The sequence below is a fragment of the Protopterus annectens genome, chromosome 2.part1, assembly GCF_019279795.1.
Source record: "Protopterus annectens isolate FY-2018-M chromosome 2.part1, PAN1.0, whole genome shotgun sequence".
NCBI lineage: Eukaryota > Metazoa > Chordata > Ceratodontiformes > Protopteridae > Protopterus > Protopterus annectens.
The window spans coordinates 1,154,972,244-1,154,988,460 of NC_056729.1; the positions used below are offsets into that span (position 1 = coordinate 1,154,972,244).

The window sequence follows — 16,217 nt, forward strand, 5'->3', positions numbered from 1 at the left end:
ACACACACACACACACACACTCACACTCACAGAGTCAGCATCCCATGCCTACAGCCAGGTCTATATCACATAATGCTGAAAATGTCGAACACTCTAAAGCGAAAATATGCCGGAACTCAAACTCCTTACTCCCCACACCCACGCTAAATATATATTCCAACTCCGAGTTCACACTACAGTGAGGAAAGGGCAAATATTCCAACCTTCACTGTACTGCAATCTCAATAAAAGAACTTCAAACAGGTCTAGATTTAAAACAAAATGATGACTAGGCCTACTGTTTCAACACCCCCCACACACCCTCCAGTCCTCTCCTCTGAACCCCCCCTTTTGGGCTCCCATGCCATGCACATTACTTTTTCTTCCTTTTCTCACATTTTGCCTTACTGTCATCTTTTTCAAGAAAACATAACTTTCGATATTTCTGAAGTGCATTTTAAAGTTTTTTTTTTCTTTTTACACAACTTTTTCATCCAATAATGGCTTGAACACAAATTATTATTAAGGAAAGAAATTCACTGCTGCTGTTCAACTTTAGTTTTCTTTGCATCCTTTCAATACACCTTTCCTGACTAAGACAGCACAGTAATAACCATTTAGGAAATAACTCAATTAAGCTGGTGCCCCCCAAAGGCATAGGGGTTATATATGTGCCCTGGGATGCATTTTAGAACATTTTCTCAGCATTTTACTACAATGGTGACCTAAACAAAAATCATGAAAAAGAAAAGAATTTCAGTCTTATTTTTTCCTTTCAGTGATGACATAAGTTGTGCCCAAGGCTTAATGTTCAAAGCTGACAAAATAGTAGCTCACAATAAACTAACAAGCCAGTTGTGGGAATACATAGGTCTTATCTGGGAATACTGCCTCCTTCCCTAACCCCCCACAAAAGACAGTCACTGCCTTTACATCCCTCTGGTTTTAGACTAGGATGAAAGCAGAGGTTTAAATTGCCTTAGCCATATATTTCAAGTGACTGCTGATATATGTATCCATAGCATGCTTCCTCACCCCAACCCTCAAAGTCAGCCCCATGTATATGTCCCTGACGTGTGATTGTGAGAATGATTTCAGTAATATATTCTAATTTGTTGCTCTTAGACAGTACACCACCCCTACACAAGCTATAATACCCTTCGTTTTACACCTCTGAGGTCTGTGAGAAAAGTAAATAAACAATGACCACACTGTCCTCAGCTCAATCACTAGCTATAATGACTTCATGTGCACACCTCTAAGGTTCGACTGTGATGAAAATTAAAGTTGTAATAGCCACACAATCCCCAGACCCCTATAACCTACAGCAGCTTTCTGTACACACACATTTGAGCAGGGCTGGTTTTAGAATGGGTGTGGTTGAAACCAGAGGCTATTATCAGCTTTACCCTAAAAGGGTCATATCTCAGCATTGTTCAGGTTAATCAGCTCAGTCAGAAAATTGAAACATTTTTGTCCTCATTTTTCTTCAACCAGCAATAGCTTTTGTGTGGGGACCCACAGAGTCAAGGATGATTAAGGGAGCCCCCAGTATCCACTTATACAGTTTGGTGAGTGGGGGCCACCAGACTCCAAGAAGATCCAAGTGTCCGAATGTTCTGTGATATATCCTATGTCTTACTTTTGAAATATAATTACTTGTTAATTACATTTTTACTGATACCCAAAAGAATAATGTTTGTGTCCTGGCATTATTGGGTGCATACCAGGGGCGGCCTGTGCTATTGGACTGCAGGACTGCAGCCCCCCCAACTGTAAAATAAAGAAGAAAGACCCCAGCTGTAGAAAAAAGAAGAAAAAAACTAAACAAAAGCAGGACAAAAATCACGGACCTTCGTGCATGCACACTCGCGGCATTTCCGACATCCAGACAGCTGCTGAACCAGTCCAGAGCATGCACAGAGCTCCAGAATGATTCAGCAGCAGTCCGGATTTGAAGCACAGCAGTCAAGAGCATCCCAGATGTCTATGCAGTTAGTTACAGCTGCATAGACTGGAAAGGGATCAGACTGCAACGTCCGCAGGCTGGCCTGCTCTTGCAGGAAGGAAATCACCACAGGACTGCGGGAGTTTAGTGAGTTGATATATGCAGGAAGGAAGGCCCTGGACCCATGTAAGTCTATTATTACAAGCAATGGTGTGTGTGTGTGTGTGTGATAGAGATGCTGGGCTGAGCTGCGAATATTTAAGACTAAGTGTACCATTATTATTCACCTTTATATTGCATTGTGAATTTTTAATGATTTTATAAAGTCAGAAGCATTAATGGGCAAGCAGCACTTTCCTATAACTAGATGGGTATTTGTGATGTGTACATAAGTGTGAAACTAGCTCTGTTGCTCTTTATGACCATCTTGTATTATTTTGAAGGTCAGTGCTTTGCTTCTTTAAAGAGCAGGTGGACAGGTGTAAAAGCTCAGGGAAAGCTTGGATAAAGTGAAACTGAACAGAACTGCAAGGGAACCCAGTTTAGATTCACTATTTTAAGATGTGACAAGGGACCTAGTAACACTAAATGAGCCTGCAAATTGGGACATCCAATATTAGCCCATCAAAGGATGTGAAAATATTCTAATTCTGCAACCAGGTTGTTCAGGCCTACGATTTTCAAAGAATTAATACTTAGATGCTGCTGGAATGCATCTTTAAAAACAATTGATCACCAGACATACCTCTCAACCTATTAGTGTAATAAATCTGGAGAAAGCTTAAAATAACTGGGGGACAAAGGTTCAAAAGTAGGGACAAATTTGAAGTATTGCTTTTATAAACACAGAAAGTTGGCAACATAACAGGATTTATGTTAGACATGTATTTTTTGAAGGCTATAGTCAGACACTCAAATGTATGCCATTTAGTGAATTCAGTCCTCAATGATTTGCCCAAGAAGAAAAAAATATGAGGAACAGACCAAAAATATGATGCAAAAATCTGGACAGTTGAGAGATGTGTATGCTGAAGTACCAAAGCTCCAATTTTACAAGCAAAGAGGTCACCTTTTCAATACAGGAAATACAAAATCATTCTTTCTGGGACATGTCTTAACAATACTGAGTAGATGGGGACCTCACACACATCACAAGTATAATTTTTAGAATAACAACTCAATAGGAAAGGAAAAGATTGACTCCTTTCTGGGGATTGAACCCAGGACCCCAGCTTTCTGTGAAGTTGTTATTGCCACTGCCCCAACAAGGAGTCACTGAACAGTTAGGCATGGAAGGTGTAGTTTCTGGGCTCAGTCCCCAGACGAGAATAAATGTTTTCTGTTCCTACACAATATGATACAATTCCTTTACTCTTTTCTAGGGTAAGAAAAACTGACTACTACAAAGTGCAGTGAATGTGTGATTAAACCGCGAATTAAACACAGCACATCACTTTCTTTAATTAATAAACACTTCATTGTGAAAACTGTATTCAACCCACTGGTTATAAGAAAATAAACAAATAACTGAATATTCAAACAAGTAAATAAATGTGCTAAGTGTGTGTGCGCAAGTAATTTAAACTAGCGGTTCCATTAATTTCTGAATGAGAGAGAACGTGTGTATGTACATATGTACGTGAGCATATATCATTTAAACTAGCTATTCTGTTCATATGCAAGATTTTGTGTGTGTGTTTGGGGGGGGGTCTGTATGTTTTTTAAAATACCTCTCAACTGTCCAGATTTAGCCTCATAGATTTGGTCTGCTTATCATAAAATTTGTGGTTTTCTAGCACTTCAGAGGATTGAAGTCACTAAATAATGACATATATACGAGTTTGAATTCATATATTTCAGAAAATGCATGGTACTAAAACAAATCCTGTTATTCTAACAAGTAAGTTAAAAAGAGCAATATTTAAACTCTGTCCTTGTTTTGGGCCATTGTATCCCCATTATTTTAGACTTTGTCCAGATTTATTAAACTAAGAGGTTGTGCAGATTTTTTTTTCATATTTTTGGCCTATTCCTCATAAAATTTGTGGTTTTCTGGCAATTCACTGATGACTGAAGTCATATATGAGTTTCAGCCTTTGCATCCTTCAGAAAATGCATGCTAACACAAATCATGTTCTTCTAGCAACTTTCTAAGTCTGTAAATCAATATTTAAAATCTGTCCCTATATTTGGGCTTTTGTCCCCCCATTATTTTAGGTTTTGTCCAGGTTTCTTGCACTAAGAAGTTGAGAGGTATGGCGGTATGGTATATAATGCCCTAGTTAGGGGGGAGGGCAGGTTAGTCAATTAACTTACTCAGGCTTAAACCTGAAACTTGGTTACAGGAGACAAGAGCCTGAATCCTTTACAGCAACTACCAGACTGCAGAAGGAATTGTGAGTTTGAGTACATTTTCAGGGAATTATGAATTTCAGTGCATTTTCAAGGGATTATACATTTCAGTGCATATTTGTGGAATTGTGAGTTTCAAGGGAAGAGAAGTTTATTGTTGCTCATGCTAAGTTTGTTTTCAATGTGCTACTAATTGTTTTGTTTAGCAAATGGTAGTCACTGTTTGCGCTGTAGAATGTGAAAGCAGTGTTGGTAGCATAATTGCCTTTGGTGCGGAAGGCTGTGGATTCTACTCCCACAGTAGGTAGATGCATTGCTGATACTGTACTGTGTTGTAAAGGGGGTGGATGCTGCAGTCCTTTTTGGTGAAGATAACTAGTAACTATGAACCTATTATCAGTTTGCCATCCATTCCCTATTGCAATATTACTAGTTTATCATTTTTTAATGCATCATAGGCAATTTATTCTTCAAGGGCAACAGGCACTTTATTTGTAGATGAAACAATGAAAGATAAAGTTGTTTGCTAGCAGCAACCTCTTCATTAGTTACAGATTTCTTTAATGTGGAATTATTTACATGACTTTTACTTCTTCAGAGATTGTGCATATTTACTGATACTGGTGGACTGTAGACATTTGAGTAGACTTTTATGATGGAAATGTTCAGAATTGGGCAGTTTTGTCATTATTGGTGCATGCATTTTGTTTCATTGTTTACTGGAAAAATGTTCAAAACAATACATTTAAAATGCCCTCTAACAACTGTATTGTATTGTACAAGGAATATAATTTAATACAATCAGGAAGGTGTATCATAAAAGAGCATGTGTATGTTTCGTGTACAAGGGGCCTATGATTTGAAAACAGCCCAAAGTTAATCTTTATCTGCCAGTAGCAAAATGTATTTTCTTTGAATGTGGGTCTCAATGCTGTTTCAATGAATGTGAGTTTCAAGGGCAGAGAAGTTTTAATGTTAAGTCTGTTTTCATTGTGAGACTGCATTGCTTTGTTTAGCAGATGTCTTAGTGTTTGTGCTGTAAAATGCAAAATAAAACTTTCAAATGAAGTCCAAATCATCATAGAAGTAAAGCAGTATGCACATTAGTGTTTATGGTAAATGGGGTGAAATAGCCAAGTAATGGTTTATTGGAATGGCTGCAGTGGGGAGGTTTCATTCGACCATGATTTTTTGAGGGGGAAGGGTGACAAACTCAAAGACAGCCCCGGCTGAATTATACCTCTCAACTGTCCAGATTTTCACAGAATGAATAGATTTTTGCTTCTTATTTTTGGTTTGTTCCTTATAATATATGTGGCTTTCTGGCAAATCATTTAGGAATTAAGTTGCTAATTAATGACAGACACTGAGTTTCAGACTTCATAACCTTCAGAAAAATGCATGCTAAAGCAAGACCTGTTATATTCTATCAACTGTCTCAGTTTATACAAGAGCAATTTTTAGTACTGTTTATATATTCCCCCAATATATATGGCCTTGTCCAGATTTCCTGCATTAACAGGTTGAGAGGTACATGCAAATAAATTGCTTTATAGAATTAGGCATATCCAAACCTCTCAACTGTCCCCAATTTTAAAATGCTGCTCTTCCCCTAATAATCCCTCAGCAAAATGGAAATTTTGGAAGAAAATGTGGAGGGTTTACAATTAATAAATAACTATAATAATCAGTTATAGATTACTTTTATTTCAGAAATGCACATAGATTCTTTTATTTTGTCAGCTGCTCAAGTTAGCAGTATTAATATTAAAAAGTGTCCCCTCTTTGACAAGTTCCCTGCTGTATTGTTGGCTATTTTATATTTTTGCATCACATTTTTGGTCCATTTTTCATAAAATTGTGTTTTTTTGGCAAATTAGTGGCAAATCATTAAAGACTGAAGTTAGAAAATAATGACAGACATTTGAGTTTCAGATTTCATACCCTTCAGAAAATTCATACTAATGCAAGACCTGCTATTCTATTATCTTTCTAAGTTTATAAGAGCAATATTTAAAAATTGTCCTTATTTGTGGGCCTTTGTCCCACTTCTATGTATGGCTTTGTCCAGATGTCTTGCTCTGAGGTTGAGAGGTATGACAAATGTGTCAGGGCCATCACAGTCAGCCAGAGATATTTCAAATTGTGACATACTTGTTGCACCCCACTCCCCCATGTAGTGACTCTGGGTGTGTCCAATCAAAGCAAGGAGCAGTTATGCAGTGTAAATGTGCAAAGTACCCCCCCCCCCATCCAAGGTAGACACAAGTACTACAGTGGCTTTTCATCTGTCCTTGATTTTGCAGAATGTTCTGGTTTCTGTCACATTTTTATACTGTTGATTTACGCTTATTATTATTCAGAAAGTGCCTGTTGCTCTGTGTTTAAGTAGCAATGTTTTAATGACATCAGGTAAGCTTGCCTGAGATTGTAAGATGTAAGTAAGCTTTAATAAGCATACTGTTAAAGAACTGCCAACATTGAAAGCCTTTCAGTTGTTGCCATGCAGAGAATACTTACATAACTTGATAATGTATAAGTCTTGGGTATTGAAATGCATATGACAGTATTTGTAATAAAGGACAGGATTACATTATTTTAAGAAGCTCATTACATTTGTTGGAGACTTGCAGTCATCTTTGCAGGCTTTACCTGTAAACTAAACAGACTGCCAATCTATCATGTGTGGTTCATAACCTGTGCAGTAATCCTTTAAGCAATGTATCTTGAGCTTGTTTCTTGTTTGCTTATCATTTTTTATTTTGATCAAGTTTTCCCCATGAAACAAGTAGATAGTTGTTGTCAGGCAGCAGTTCTTTTTTGGATAAGAAACATTTTTCAAGTGGGGTTATCACAGAGATTGCTACTTTCAGCATGTTACTTGGTACTTTAATAAAGCTGAATATAAATTATAATTAGAACTGCAGTGCAAGGAGAAGTGGTTTGAGTTGAGTGCTGCTTGTTTGTCTTATACTTGATTTTGACTGGCATTCCAGTAATGTATTTAAAAAGTAATTTATTTTTTCATGCCTCACAACCTTTTTGTTTCCATCTAGATATTAAGTAAGCTGTCATGCAGCCAATGCATTGAAATATATTGTTTTCTTCTACACTTCATTTTGTTTTGATTGGACTCTCATAATGATGGTTTGGTACCCAGGGCAGCTTATTTAATTAAAGTTACAGTTTTGAGCATAGCTCCTCCCCTTTCTAGTTGGCCACACCCCTTCCCATTGACCCCACCCTTTCAGCTGTCTCCTGCAGCCCCACTTTGATTTGAAGTCACCAGTCGTCACTGGTGCATACACAGACAAAAATCAGTGATAGGTTTTATACACACACACAAGCATAAGCCATAGCAGTCCTAGTTTTGTAGTTATTTCAGCAAATAGCAATATATTGTGCAACACTGGTACCGCGACACCAGATCAGTGAATGCTGTTTAGCAGTCGTCAAACAGCAGTAGGGATAAGCCACTTATTTACCTCATTGAGCAGTAATGCATACCTGTCACTGTCCCTGATTTCACAGATCTTCCCTGATTTTGTTCATACTTTTGCTTTCTCCTTTGCAAAAAGTTTGATTTGCTGGTAAATCTTTCAGGACTACAAACAATCAATCAATCCAGACATCTGAGTTTTATAATTATTGTCCAAAAATACGTGTTGATGCAAAGGGTGTTATTCTACTAAATTTTAAGTGCATTAGAGTAATATTTAAAATGTAGTCCTGATTCTGAGCCTTTATTCTATTATTTTTGGGATTGCACTGAATTCTTAAGCAATGGAATTGAAAGTTATATTATCTGGTGTTATGCTTGTATTTATAAAACTCCCTGAAAGAGAAAACCATCCCTGATGATCAGAAGTATCAGCTCTTCGTAAAATCCAAAATTTGCACCGAGATAAGTCACTCTGGGCTGCTGATCTCCCCAGTGCTTACCTTGCTCATGTTCGTTATCAACTTGGGTTACTACCCTAAGAATTTAAAAGATTATAAATTAAAATTTAAATTTTTTTTTTCCCCATTTAGCAGCAGCATTTTTAGTGGGCCCCCCACATGGTCAGGGATGAAGGGGGGGGGGCATCCCCTGCAGCCACAGGTATAGCTAAAGCTGGCTATGTAGTTATTTTTTTAAAAAAAAATGTCCAACAAAAGAATTTAACTAAGCCCAGGACACTATGTCAAAATGTAAAAAAATTAATAATGGAATGATGATGCTGCAAAACAAACAAACACTTGCTACACAACCAGAAATATCTTTTTTTTTTAAAGGGTATATAGATTATTTATATATCCATGTTGTTTTATACAATACAAGAAAGAGAGAACTTTTTTTTTTTTGGACAACAGACATGTAACAAAATATTAGGATAAGATAACTGCTGTGCTTGGGGCCCCCAACAGGGGGGCCTAACGAATCGCAGGGGTTCACTGGTGCCTAAAGCTGGCTATGCATAGAAAACTTTGGGGTTAAGGCTTGTGCATCATGGTAAGCCTTTCTGAATTTCAGGATATCTGTACTGAAATTCTACAATTAAAAGAGTGAAATTGGGCACTACATATCCAAAGTATGGAGATATCAAGTATAACTTAGATTTTATAACACTGGTATAATTTGACCTGTAATATTACATAGTAAATTTGGAATCGATCTTTAGAAAAGTTATAAAACTGTACCTAAGTTAACACAATGAACATCTGATATTACTACATATGAACTACAGAAATGTCACATCTAAATTCAAGGTTGTGTATTACAGGAATTAACTCTCAACGTTTCATTAGCATAACACAGTATGCCATACTACTGTTGATAGCAGTGGTGTGAAACATTTATTTTTAAGTCCTGATTTTTAGTTATATTTGTGAAGTCTTTCATCCAGGCTGTGCCTGCAAGTGGTCAAATCTGATCAGTGTACAAACAACTGTAAATAAATAAATTCCATGGTTATCAGTCCTAGATCCTTGTTACTGTCCACATCACAATGTATGCTGCAATGGTTTAACAAATGTACAGAAACAGTTGCTACATCCCTGTAGTAGACTATTAGAAATACATCAGATGTAAAGGTGAAACACTGCTCAGCAGTTTGCAATGAATTTCATAGACAGCTTCCTTTTTTCTGTTATTATCTGTTTTCTGATACCATCCATGATTAAACCAAGAAGATCTTCATTTTACCACTTTAGTGAACACTGTAGGTCAAACTGATGTATAAGTTTGCTAGAGTTTGTACAATAAAACCTCATTAGTATTTAAAAATGTGCACACTTGCTGCACAGAACAGAACAATCAGTGTGTCTCTTGCAAGTCTAGCATTACTGATATAAATAAGTCTGACTTCCCCAAAACAAATGCCAAGCAAAATGTAAACATCACTCTCTATAAGTAGAAGCTTTCCAGCTGGTATGCACAAAATAAAACAGATGTCAAACTAGCAGCAAAAAAATCAAATTCTCTTCAAGCAGCAATTCTGATACTTAAAAATGCTAATAGTGCACATTCCAACCCAGAGGCCTTTATGCATGTATAATGCTTTTCTGTTTTATTTTATGTGTGTTGGTGAGTCCCCTCTGTTTATACATTAGGAATATAGCAACTGGCTGCCATTGTATTCAGTCTGGGAATACAGGTGCCTACAGTTCTGACTGCAGAAACAGCAAAAAAGGCAACAATAACAATAGAAACGAAAGCTGCATTTTAGCAATCAACAGTGCATGTATCAGCAAATCACACGCATGTCCCATTCCTGTTCAGTAAACAAGTTAGATATTTGTTACAAAATCCCATTATTTAAAAGTATGCATTTTTTTTAAATAATTCCATTACATAATAATAATAATAATAATAATAATCCACTTCTTTGTGTGTGTAATGATGAAATTTATCCGTGGCTGGATATGTTTAATGAACTGGGCTTTGAACTTATGATCAAATACTGTCAACTATAGGTAAATACAGCACTATCCACATCCAGTAATGTAACAGTGCTAAAACAGTTTGGCAGAAAACTCAGCATTTCCTTTAATACTACCATCACTTCTAATGCTCTGGGATATTATGCCTCTGGGTCAAATTCAGCAAAAGGTCCTTGTGTTCTCAAGAAAATTGCTGTTGCCAAAGGTATCTGTTTCCTTAATCATACGAAACTCAGTTCAGAGACATCCTACCTGCAATAAGGAAAGACCCCATTATCACATGATTTGCAAGTCTGTGACTCGTTACAGCTAGTGCTAATAAACACTTTCCTGTAGTAATCACCTTTGGCAGCACATGCATTGCATTGGCATAGGCATCCTCTCAGTCATTCTCACACACACACAAACACCTATTACATGACCCTGAGATTACAGAACATCCCTGATGTTGCCTATTATTTTTTCCCTAGCCTTTGTAAATCATGGATGCTGACATTCAGTCAATAATGCGAGACGGTAGAGTTTTATTGTTCCATAACTGCATTGTGATACTAAACATATTGCTCTATTAACTTTTTAAATTACTCTAAGTAATATGTAAAAAATCTCTCCGGTGTTACTCCTGCTTTTTTCTGTGCGTGTTCAGCAGAGCTGTTTAGTGGTGTAGTGCCCTCCCCTAGACACACCGCATACTTCAAAACTGTCCCTAATTTTGCCCCTACTCTGTTACTCAGAACTCACAGACAATTACAGTCAGCCAGGTTAGTCTCATTAGGCTAGTAGCCTCTTTTCAGGGAAAACCCAAGGTGGTATTTACACTACTAATGTAAATTTGGCTAGGGCATTGGGGAACTTCTCCTACTCTTTTCGAGAGGTGCCTTGGGATCTTTTACATCCACCTGACCTACAGCCAAGTCAAGCAGATAGGGCCTTGGTTTAACTTCTCATCCAAAAGGGCAACACACTAAGGAATACAGCACCACCCTTATGCTGCACTGCAGAGTTAGCAATAGATCTACTTGGTGTTGGAATAGAACCTACAGCTGCAGCAGCAAAGGTGAGTGTGCTACCTGCTGTGGCACCGACACTGTTATAACTATACTCAGTTTTCAGTTTCAGTCAGATTGTATCAGCAAAAGAAAGGGATAATACACACAATTTTAATTTATTTATATAGACAATAGGCAGTAACCTGGCCAGTGCTTTTTAAACTCCTTGTATCAAGTAGGAATTGTACTTCTTGGTTTTCCTCTGTGTTAGAGAAGACACATTACCATATTACAATTCTTCCATTTCCCTCTTTTAAAATAAATGAAAAAATGACCTAGCAGATCTGTGTGAAACTACCATAAATTGTTTCTGCATTTCATAACTCTCCCACATTTATTACTATCAATTGCCAGATCATTGTCACACTTATTTAAACACTGTCCTTTTGTCTTAGGCTGCCATTTACTTTCTCTATGTCTCTTAATTAAGGAGGAGCGTATAAGGATCCTCTCAAATGATCAAACAAAACTATTTGTTTTTTTCACTTTGAGACAATTATAAAATAGTCATGATAGAAAAAGAGACTACACTTAATTAAGTCAGAATGGAAAACATATTCTTGATTAAATGCAGTTATGCTGTAATTATGAGACTGAGTAATTACCCATTGCAAAGAATGGAATTCCCAGGAGAGTGGAGTTGTACTTTCCATCTGTAATGAAGAATATCCCTGCCACAGTGACACTGGAAATGCAGATAGTGAGCACCCCTAACAGTCCTAGGAATGGCTTGCTCCGGAGGCAGTCTCGCATTGAACTGGACAACGTGACTGCAACGAGGATAAGCACCAGGCTGACCAGGATTTCACCCCGGACTAAAATGCTGGTCTTATAGAAATCCCTCCACAGGCTGAAGGATGTGAGGCAATATATGTGAAGGTCTTTCATGTCTGCCTGGAGCTTTTGCATAAGATTACAAAAATCAGTCTCCCATTCTTCACCGATGATGCCTTGGGTAGCAGAAGCATAGCTCTGGAGGTAGTAGGTAATCTGGACTGCCCTGGCTGACTTGACCCTTTGGTCTTTGCTGTTAGGAACTTCAGAAACTCCTCCAAGCTGATGTCCAATGAAAGCCAATCTTCCATCCTATAAAAAACATAATAAAGAAAATGTTCAATAAAATGACTGTGGGAGTTGACAATGTACCTACAAGTTTATGTTTTTTTCTGTATCAGAATTTCTGAAATTTAATCATATAACTCAATTGGTAGTATTGTTGGCATAATATTATTGAGAAATATACTGCTTTCTAGAATTTGTTTTCCAAAGTTTAGGATTTACATATATTGTTCCTCATAATTCCAGATGTTTAATTGCTGTTGTTGTCACTGTTTTTTTTATATAGCAGTGTCCTAAGAGATCTTGCTTGAGTGTATATGTATATATATATATATATATATATATATATATATATATATGTGTATGTGTGTGTGTGTGTGTGTGTGTGTGTATATATATTACTTTTATACAGCAGCATCTTAAGAGATCCTTAAGTATATTCAAATGTAATTTTTTTTCAGACTGATAGTATAGGTGTATGACATTGAATAGATAATACTTGACCTGGAAATTAAAAATGTATCTGCAGGCCTTAAATACTTTAATAAGTAAGAAATGTAGACACTTTAAAAGATTTTGTACAGAAAACCTCAAACACAATGCTGTATTTAGTTAAAAAAAAAGTTTAACAGATAATACTTTCCAAACATGTTGCAATCATGATGATGGCACTATGGAGTGTGAGGATAATACGGTTAATTTGCTTCATCGCTGTTTTATTGAAGCAGGGGAAAGTATGTGCAGTTGATGAATTTCAGTGATGGTGCTAATCATTGAGTAACAGGATAAATAGGTGTATTTCAGCTTCAGAGGCTCACACCCCTTATCCCTGGAAAAGCTTATGCCAAAATGCTAGAAAGAAACGTCTGGATGGCAACTGAGATTAAGATTCAGGAGGAGCAAGCCAGATTCTCTCCAGTACATAAATCCTGAACCAGTACTCTCGCTTTACAGAGCTGGGCCACAAGTTAGGAAAATTTGTTAAATCCAATCTGTGGTTATTTTATGGACTTAGAGAAGGGTTATGAATGCATGCTTCTGTACTTACTGTGGAAGATCTGAAGAATATGGGGAGCTGCCACTGCTGTTATGTACTATCTGATCATTGTATGAATGGAGTGATAATTGTGTTCACATTCTTGATATTAAGTCAGACTGACCATTGTTGGTGCTGGGCTGTCTTGAGTCCCAAGTGTCTTCTTGTTGCTACTCCTGTTTTCAGTTTTCAAGAACAGGATACCGGAGTACACCCTGGGATGGTAGATGATCTAGTTTGAGGATATAGAGGTGCATCTGTGCTGTTTGCAGATGAAACTGCTGTGTTGGTCTTTGACCACTGATAAACATTAGGGCAGTTCACTTTTAACATAAAAAAGATGAGACTAGAATACAAACTTCCTTAGGTCATGGCACTCTCTGAGAAAAGAGGCTATTACCCTATTGAGGTATGTGCTTGTGTGGAAGAGGAACTTCTGTTAGTGCAGGTAATAGGTTTTGCTCGTGAATAATAGAAAAATGCAAGATAAGAATAAGTCATAATGAACTGATCTGTGGTAGCCAAGTTGGAGATGATATGTTCAACAGAGTTCTTCTTTCAACTTGGCATTATTTGCCTCCAGATCCATCTATACTCACAAGTTCTTGTGCCACGAGAAAAAGAATGAGGCTGGTGGCACAACAAGTGAAATGAGGTTTTTTTGCAAGGTTTCTAGGCTTACTCTTCAAGAAATGATAAGATGACCTGCGAAACTGGTTCGTCTTTGGACTGAAAGCAGCAAACTGAATTGGTTAGAAGATGTTTAAAAGATCCCACATGGTTGGGCCCCATTGGTACTTATTTTGTCATGATTCACCAAGAATTGATCTTGGGATACATCCCACATGTGCTGCATAGCCGGCCTTAGGCATAGGCCAACTAGGTGGCTGCCTAGGGTGCCGCTCTAGTAGGGGGTGCTTTTCCAGTATTTATTTGGTGTAGGTAGACCAGGATGGGGGCACCGGGTGGTCTGGTGGGAGGCGCTGTGGAGCCCTTTTGCCTAGGGCACCAGTTGACCTAAGGCCGCTACTGATGTGCTGGTGGGATTATATGTTTTAGCTGTCCCAGGAATGCTTGGCAACTCCCCATGTTAAAGTAGAAACTGTGGCTAAGGTAAGAGAGCTTTGTCCTGCCTTGCTTAGACCTTGAAAAGCAGAAGGAACTGAAATGATGACACATCTGACATTCATGCATTTCATATTTGTTTTAACTGTACTGTGATGCAAGCAGTAAAACGTGACATAATGTTCATTATGCTACAACAGTAACATGCAGTCTAAAGAGACAAACTGGGTAAAAATGAACAACATCTGGCCATGCAGTGTTTTTACTTAACTGGCCATGGAAATAAAGTATCTATATAATCCATTTTCAGATATGATCCTGGTGAACATAACTGAATGCCAATGCAGGAATGTCCAATCACCTTAATAAAGGAAAATTAATATTCAGAAAAAAGTACACATTCTGTTGCATTGCCAATATTTACCTTTTTAGCATAAGTAGGCAGGTCTTCTGGATGATGTATAACAATTCTTGCCAGATGATTTTATGTTGGAAGGCACTATATTAAACAGCATAAGGCTCATACCAAAATGTTTTATTCCTGTCCAAGGTACATTAGACACAGTAAAAGGTGCTGGGAAGTAACAGACTTCCTGAAAACTCAAATTAGCTCTCAATGTGAAACAGTGCAAATCTTCTCCTAAATACTTTTATCTTCTAGACACTAAAGCAAGGTTGCTTCCCACTACTTAAATATAAAATTAGCATCCAGAAAAGCAGCTATAATTTCAGATGTTCCTAGGGCGGCTGCTCTATCCTGATCCAACCTCCATTAAAGACTACTGTTTTAGAAAAAGCCTTCACTAGACTGAGACCCCCCCACACACAACTGGAACCAAATGCCTACTGAAGTGAAAAATCAAGAAACCACTTAACAATTTAAGCAAGTAATAAAATGCCTCCTTCAGACAGAATCTAAATGCAACCACTATCATGACAATAGTCACTCTCCCTTGTGATGACCCACCACTACCTACCAGTAATCAAGGAGCCTCAGTCCTCACCACTGGCAACAGTGGGATATGTTCACCTGGAGGATGACAGGTACACACACAACATTTGCAGATGCAGCTCTCTGCATCAAGTACAATTTCCCTTAAGAGCACACAGAGACCACAGTCAGTCATGGGCTGGTTTCTCCCTCTTTCTTCACATCGCTAATAAGACTCCCCACTGGGAAAGCTATAGAGTTGAGATCTCAGCTGAGTGACCAAGCCAAGACCTCAAACACCCTCTTTGTCCAACCAGTACTTTGTTCCCTGCTCAAGTAGCTGACACACACACTCTTTGAGGTATGATTTACACACCCAAACCCACATACGCACCCACATGCACACACACACACACACACACACACACACACACACACACACACACACACACACACACACACACACACCTAAGAGAGGCTGGCACAGGTTTACTAGCTAGTTGTCACTGCCACCAGTCCACTTCTTGTTAGCTGCTTTAAGGCTCTTAACAAAGGGTGTCCAATCTTACTGAGTAATATTAATATTAACACAAATGGTCAAATGGTAGTTTGACCAAGAGCAAGGCTATTAGGAGTGGCCCATACAGTGTCACCAAATAAATATGCAAGTACTCTCAAAACTTAAATATCTCTACACAGATCAGCTACTGTGAAAAGTTTAAATATATTTAATAAAACATAATAAAAGAACAAGACAATACTGAATATATATTCACAGTGACATTCAAGTTCAAAACCCCCAAGAGATATTTAAAACAACATTGCATGATAGTCTCAAATAAATAAAGAAAAATATCTAAACTAAGCTTCTCTATA

The 16,217-nt window shown here is 37.7% G+C and overlaps 1 protein-coding gene across 3 annotated transcripts in view; it reads right to left on the bottom strand.

Moving 5' to 3' along the window:
• The window catches only part of PTCHD4 (patched domain containing 4), an 826,526-nt gene that overhangs the window by 380,845 nt on the left and 429,464 nt on the right, over positions 1-16,217 (bottom strand). For all 3 annotated transcript variants that reach the window (XM_044062689.1, XM_044062688.1, XM_044062687.1), the window contains one exon: positions 11,856-12,336. In XM_044062689.1, the coding sequence (XP_043918624.1) occupies positions 11,856-12,336 (481 nt within the window). The remainder of the gene's footprint in view (positions 1-11,855; positions 12,337-16,217) is intronic.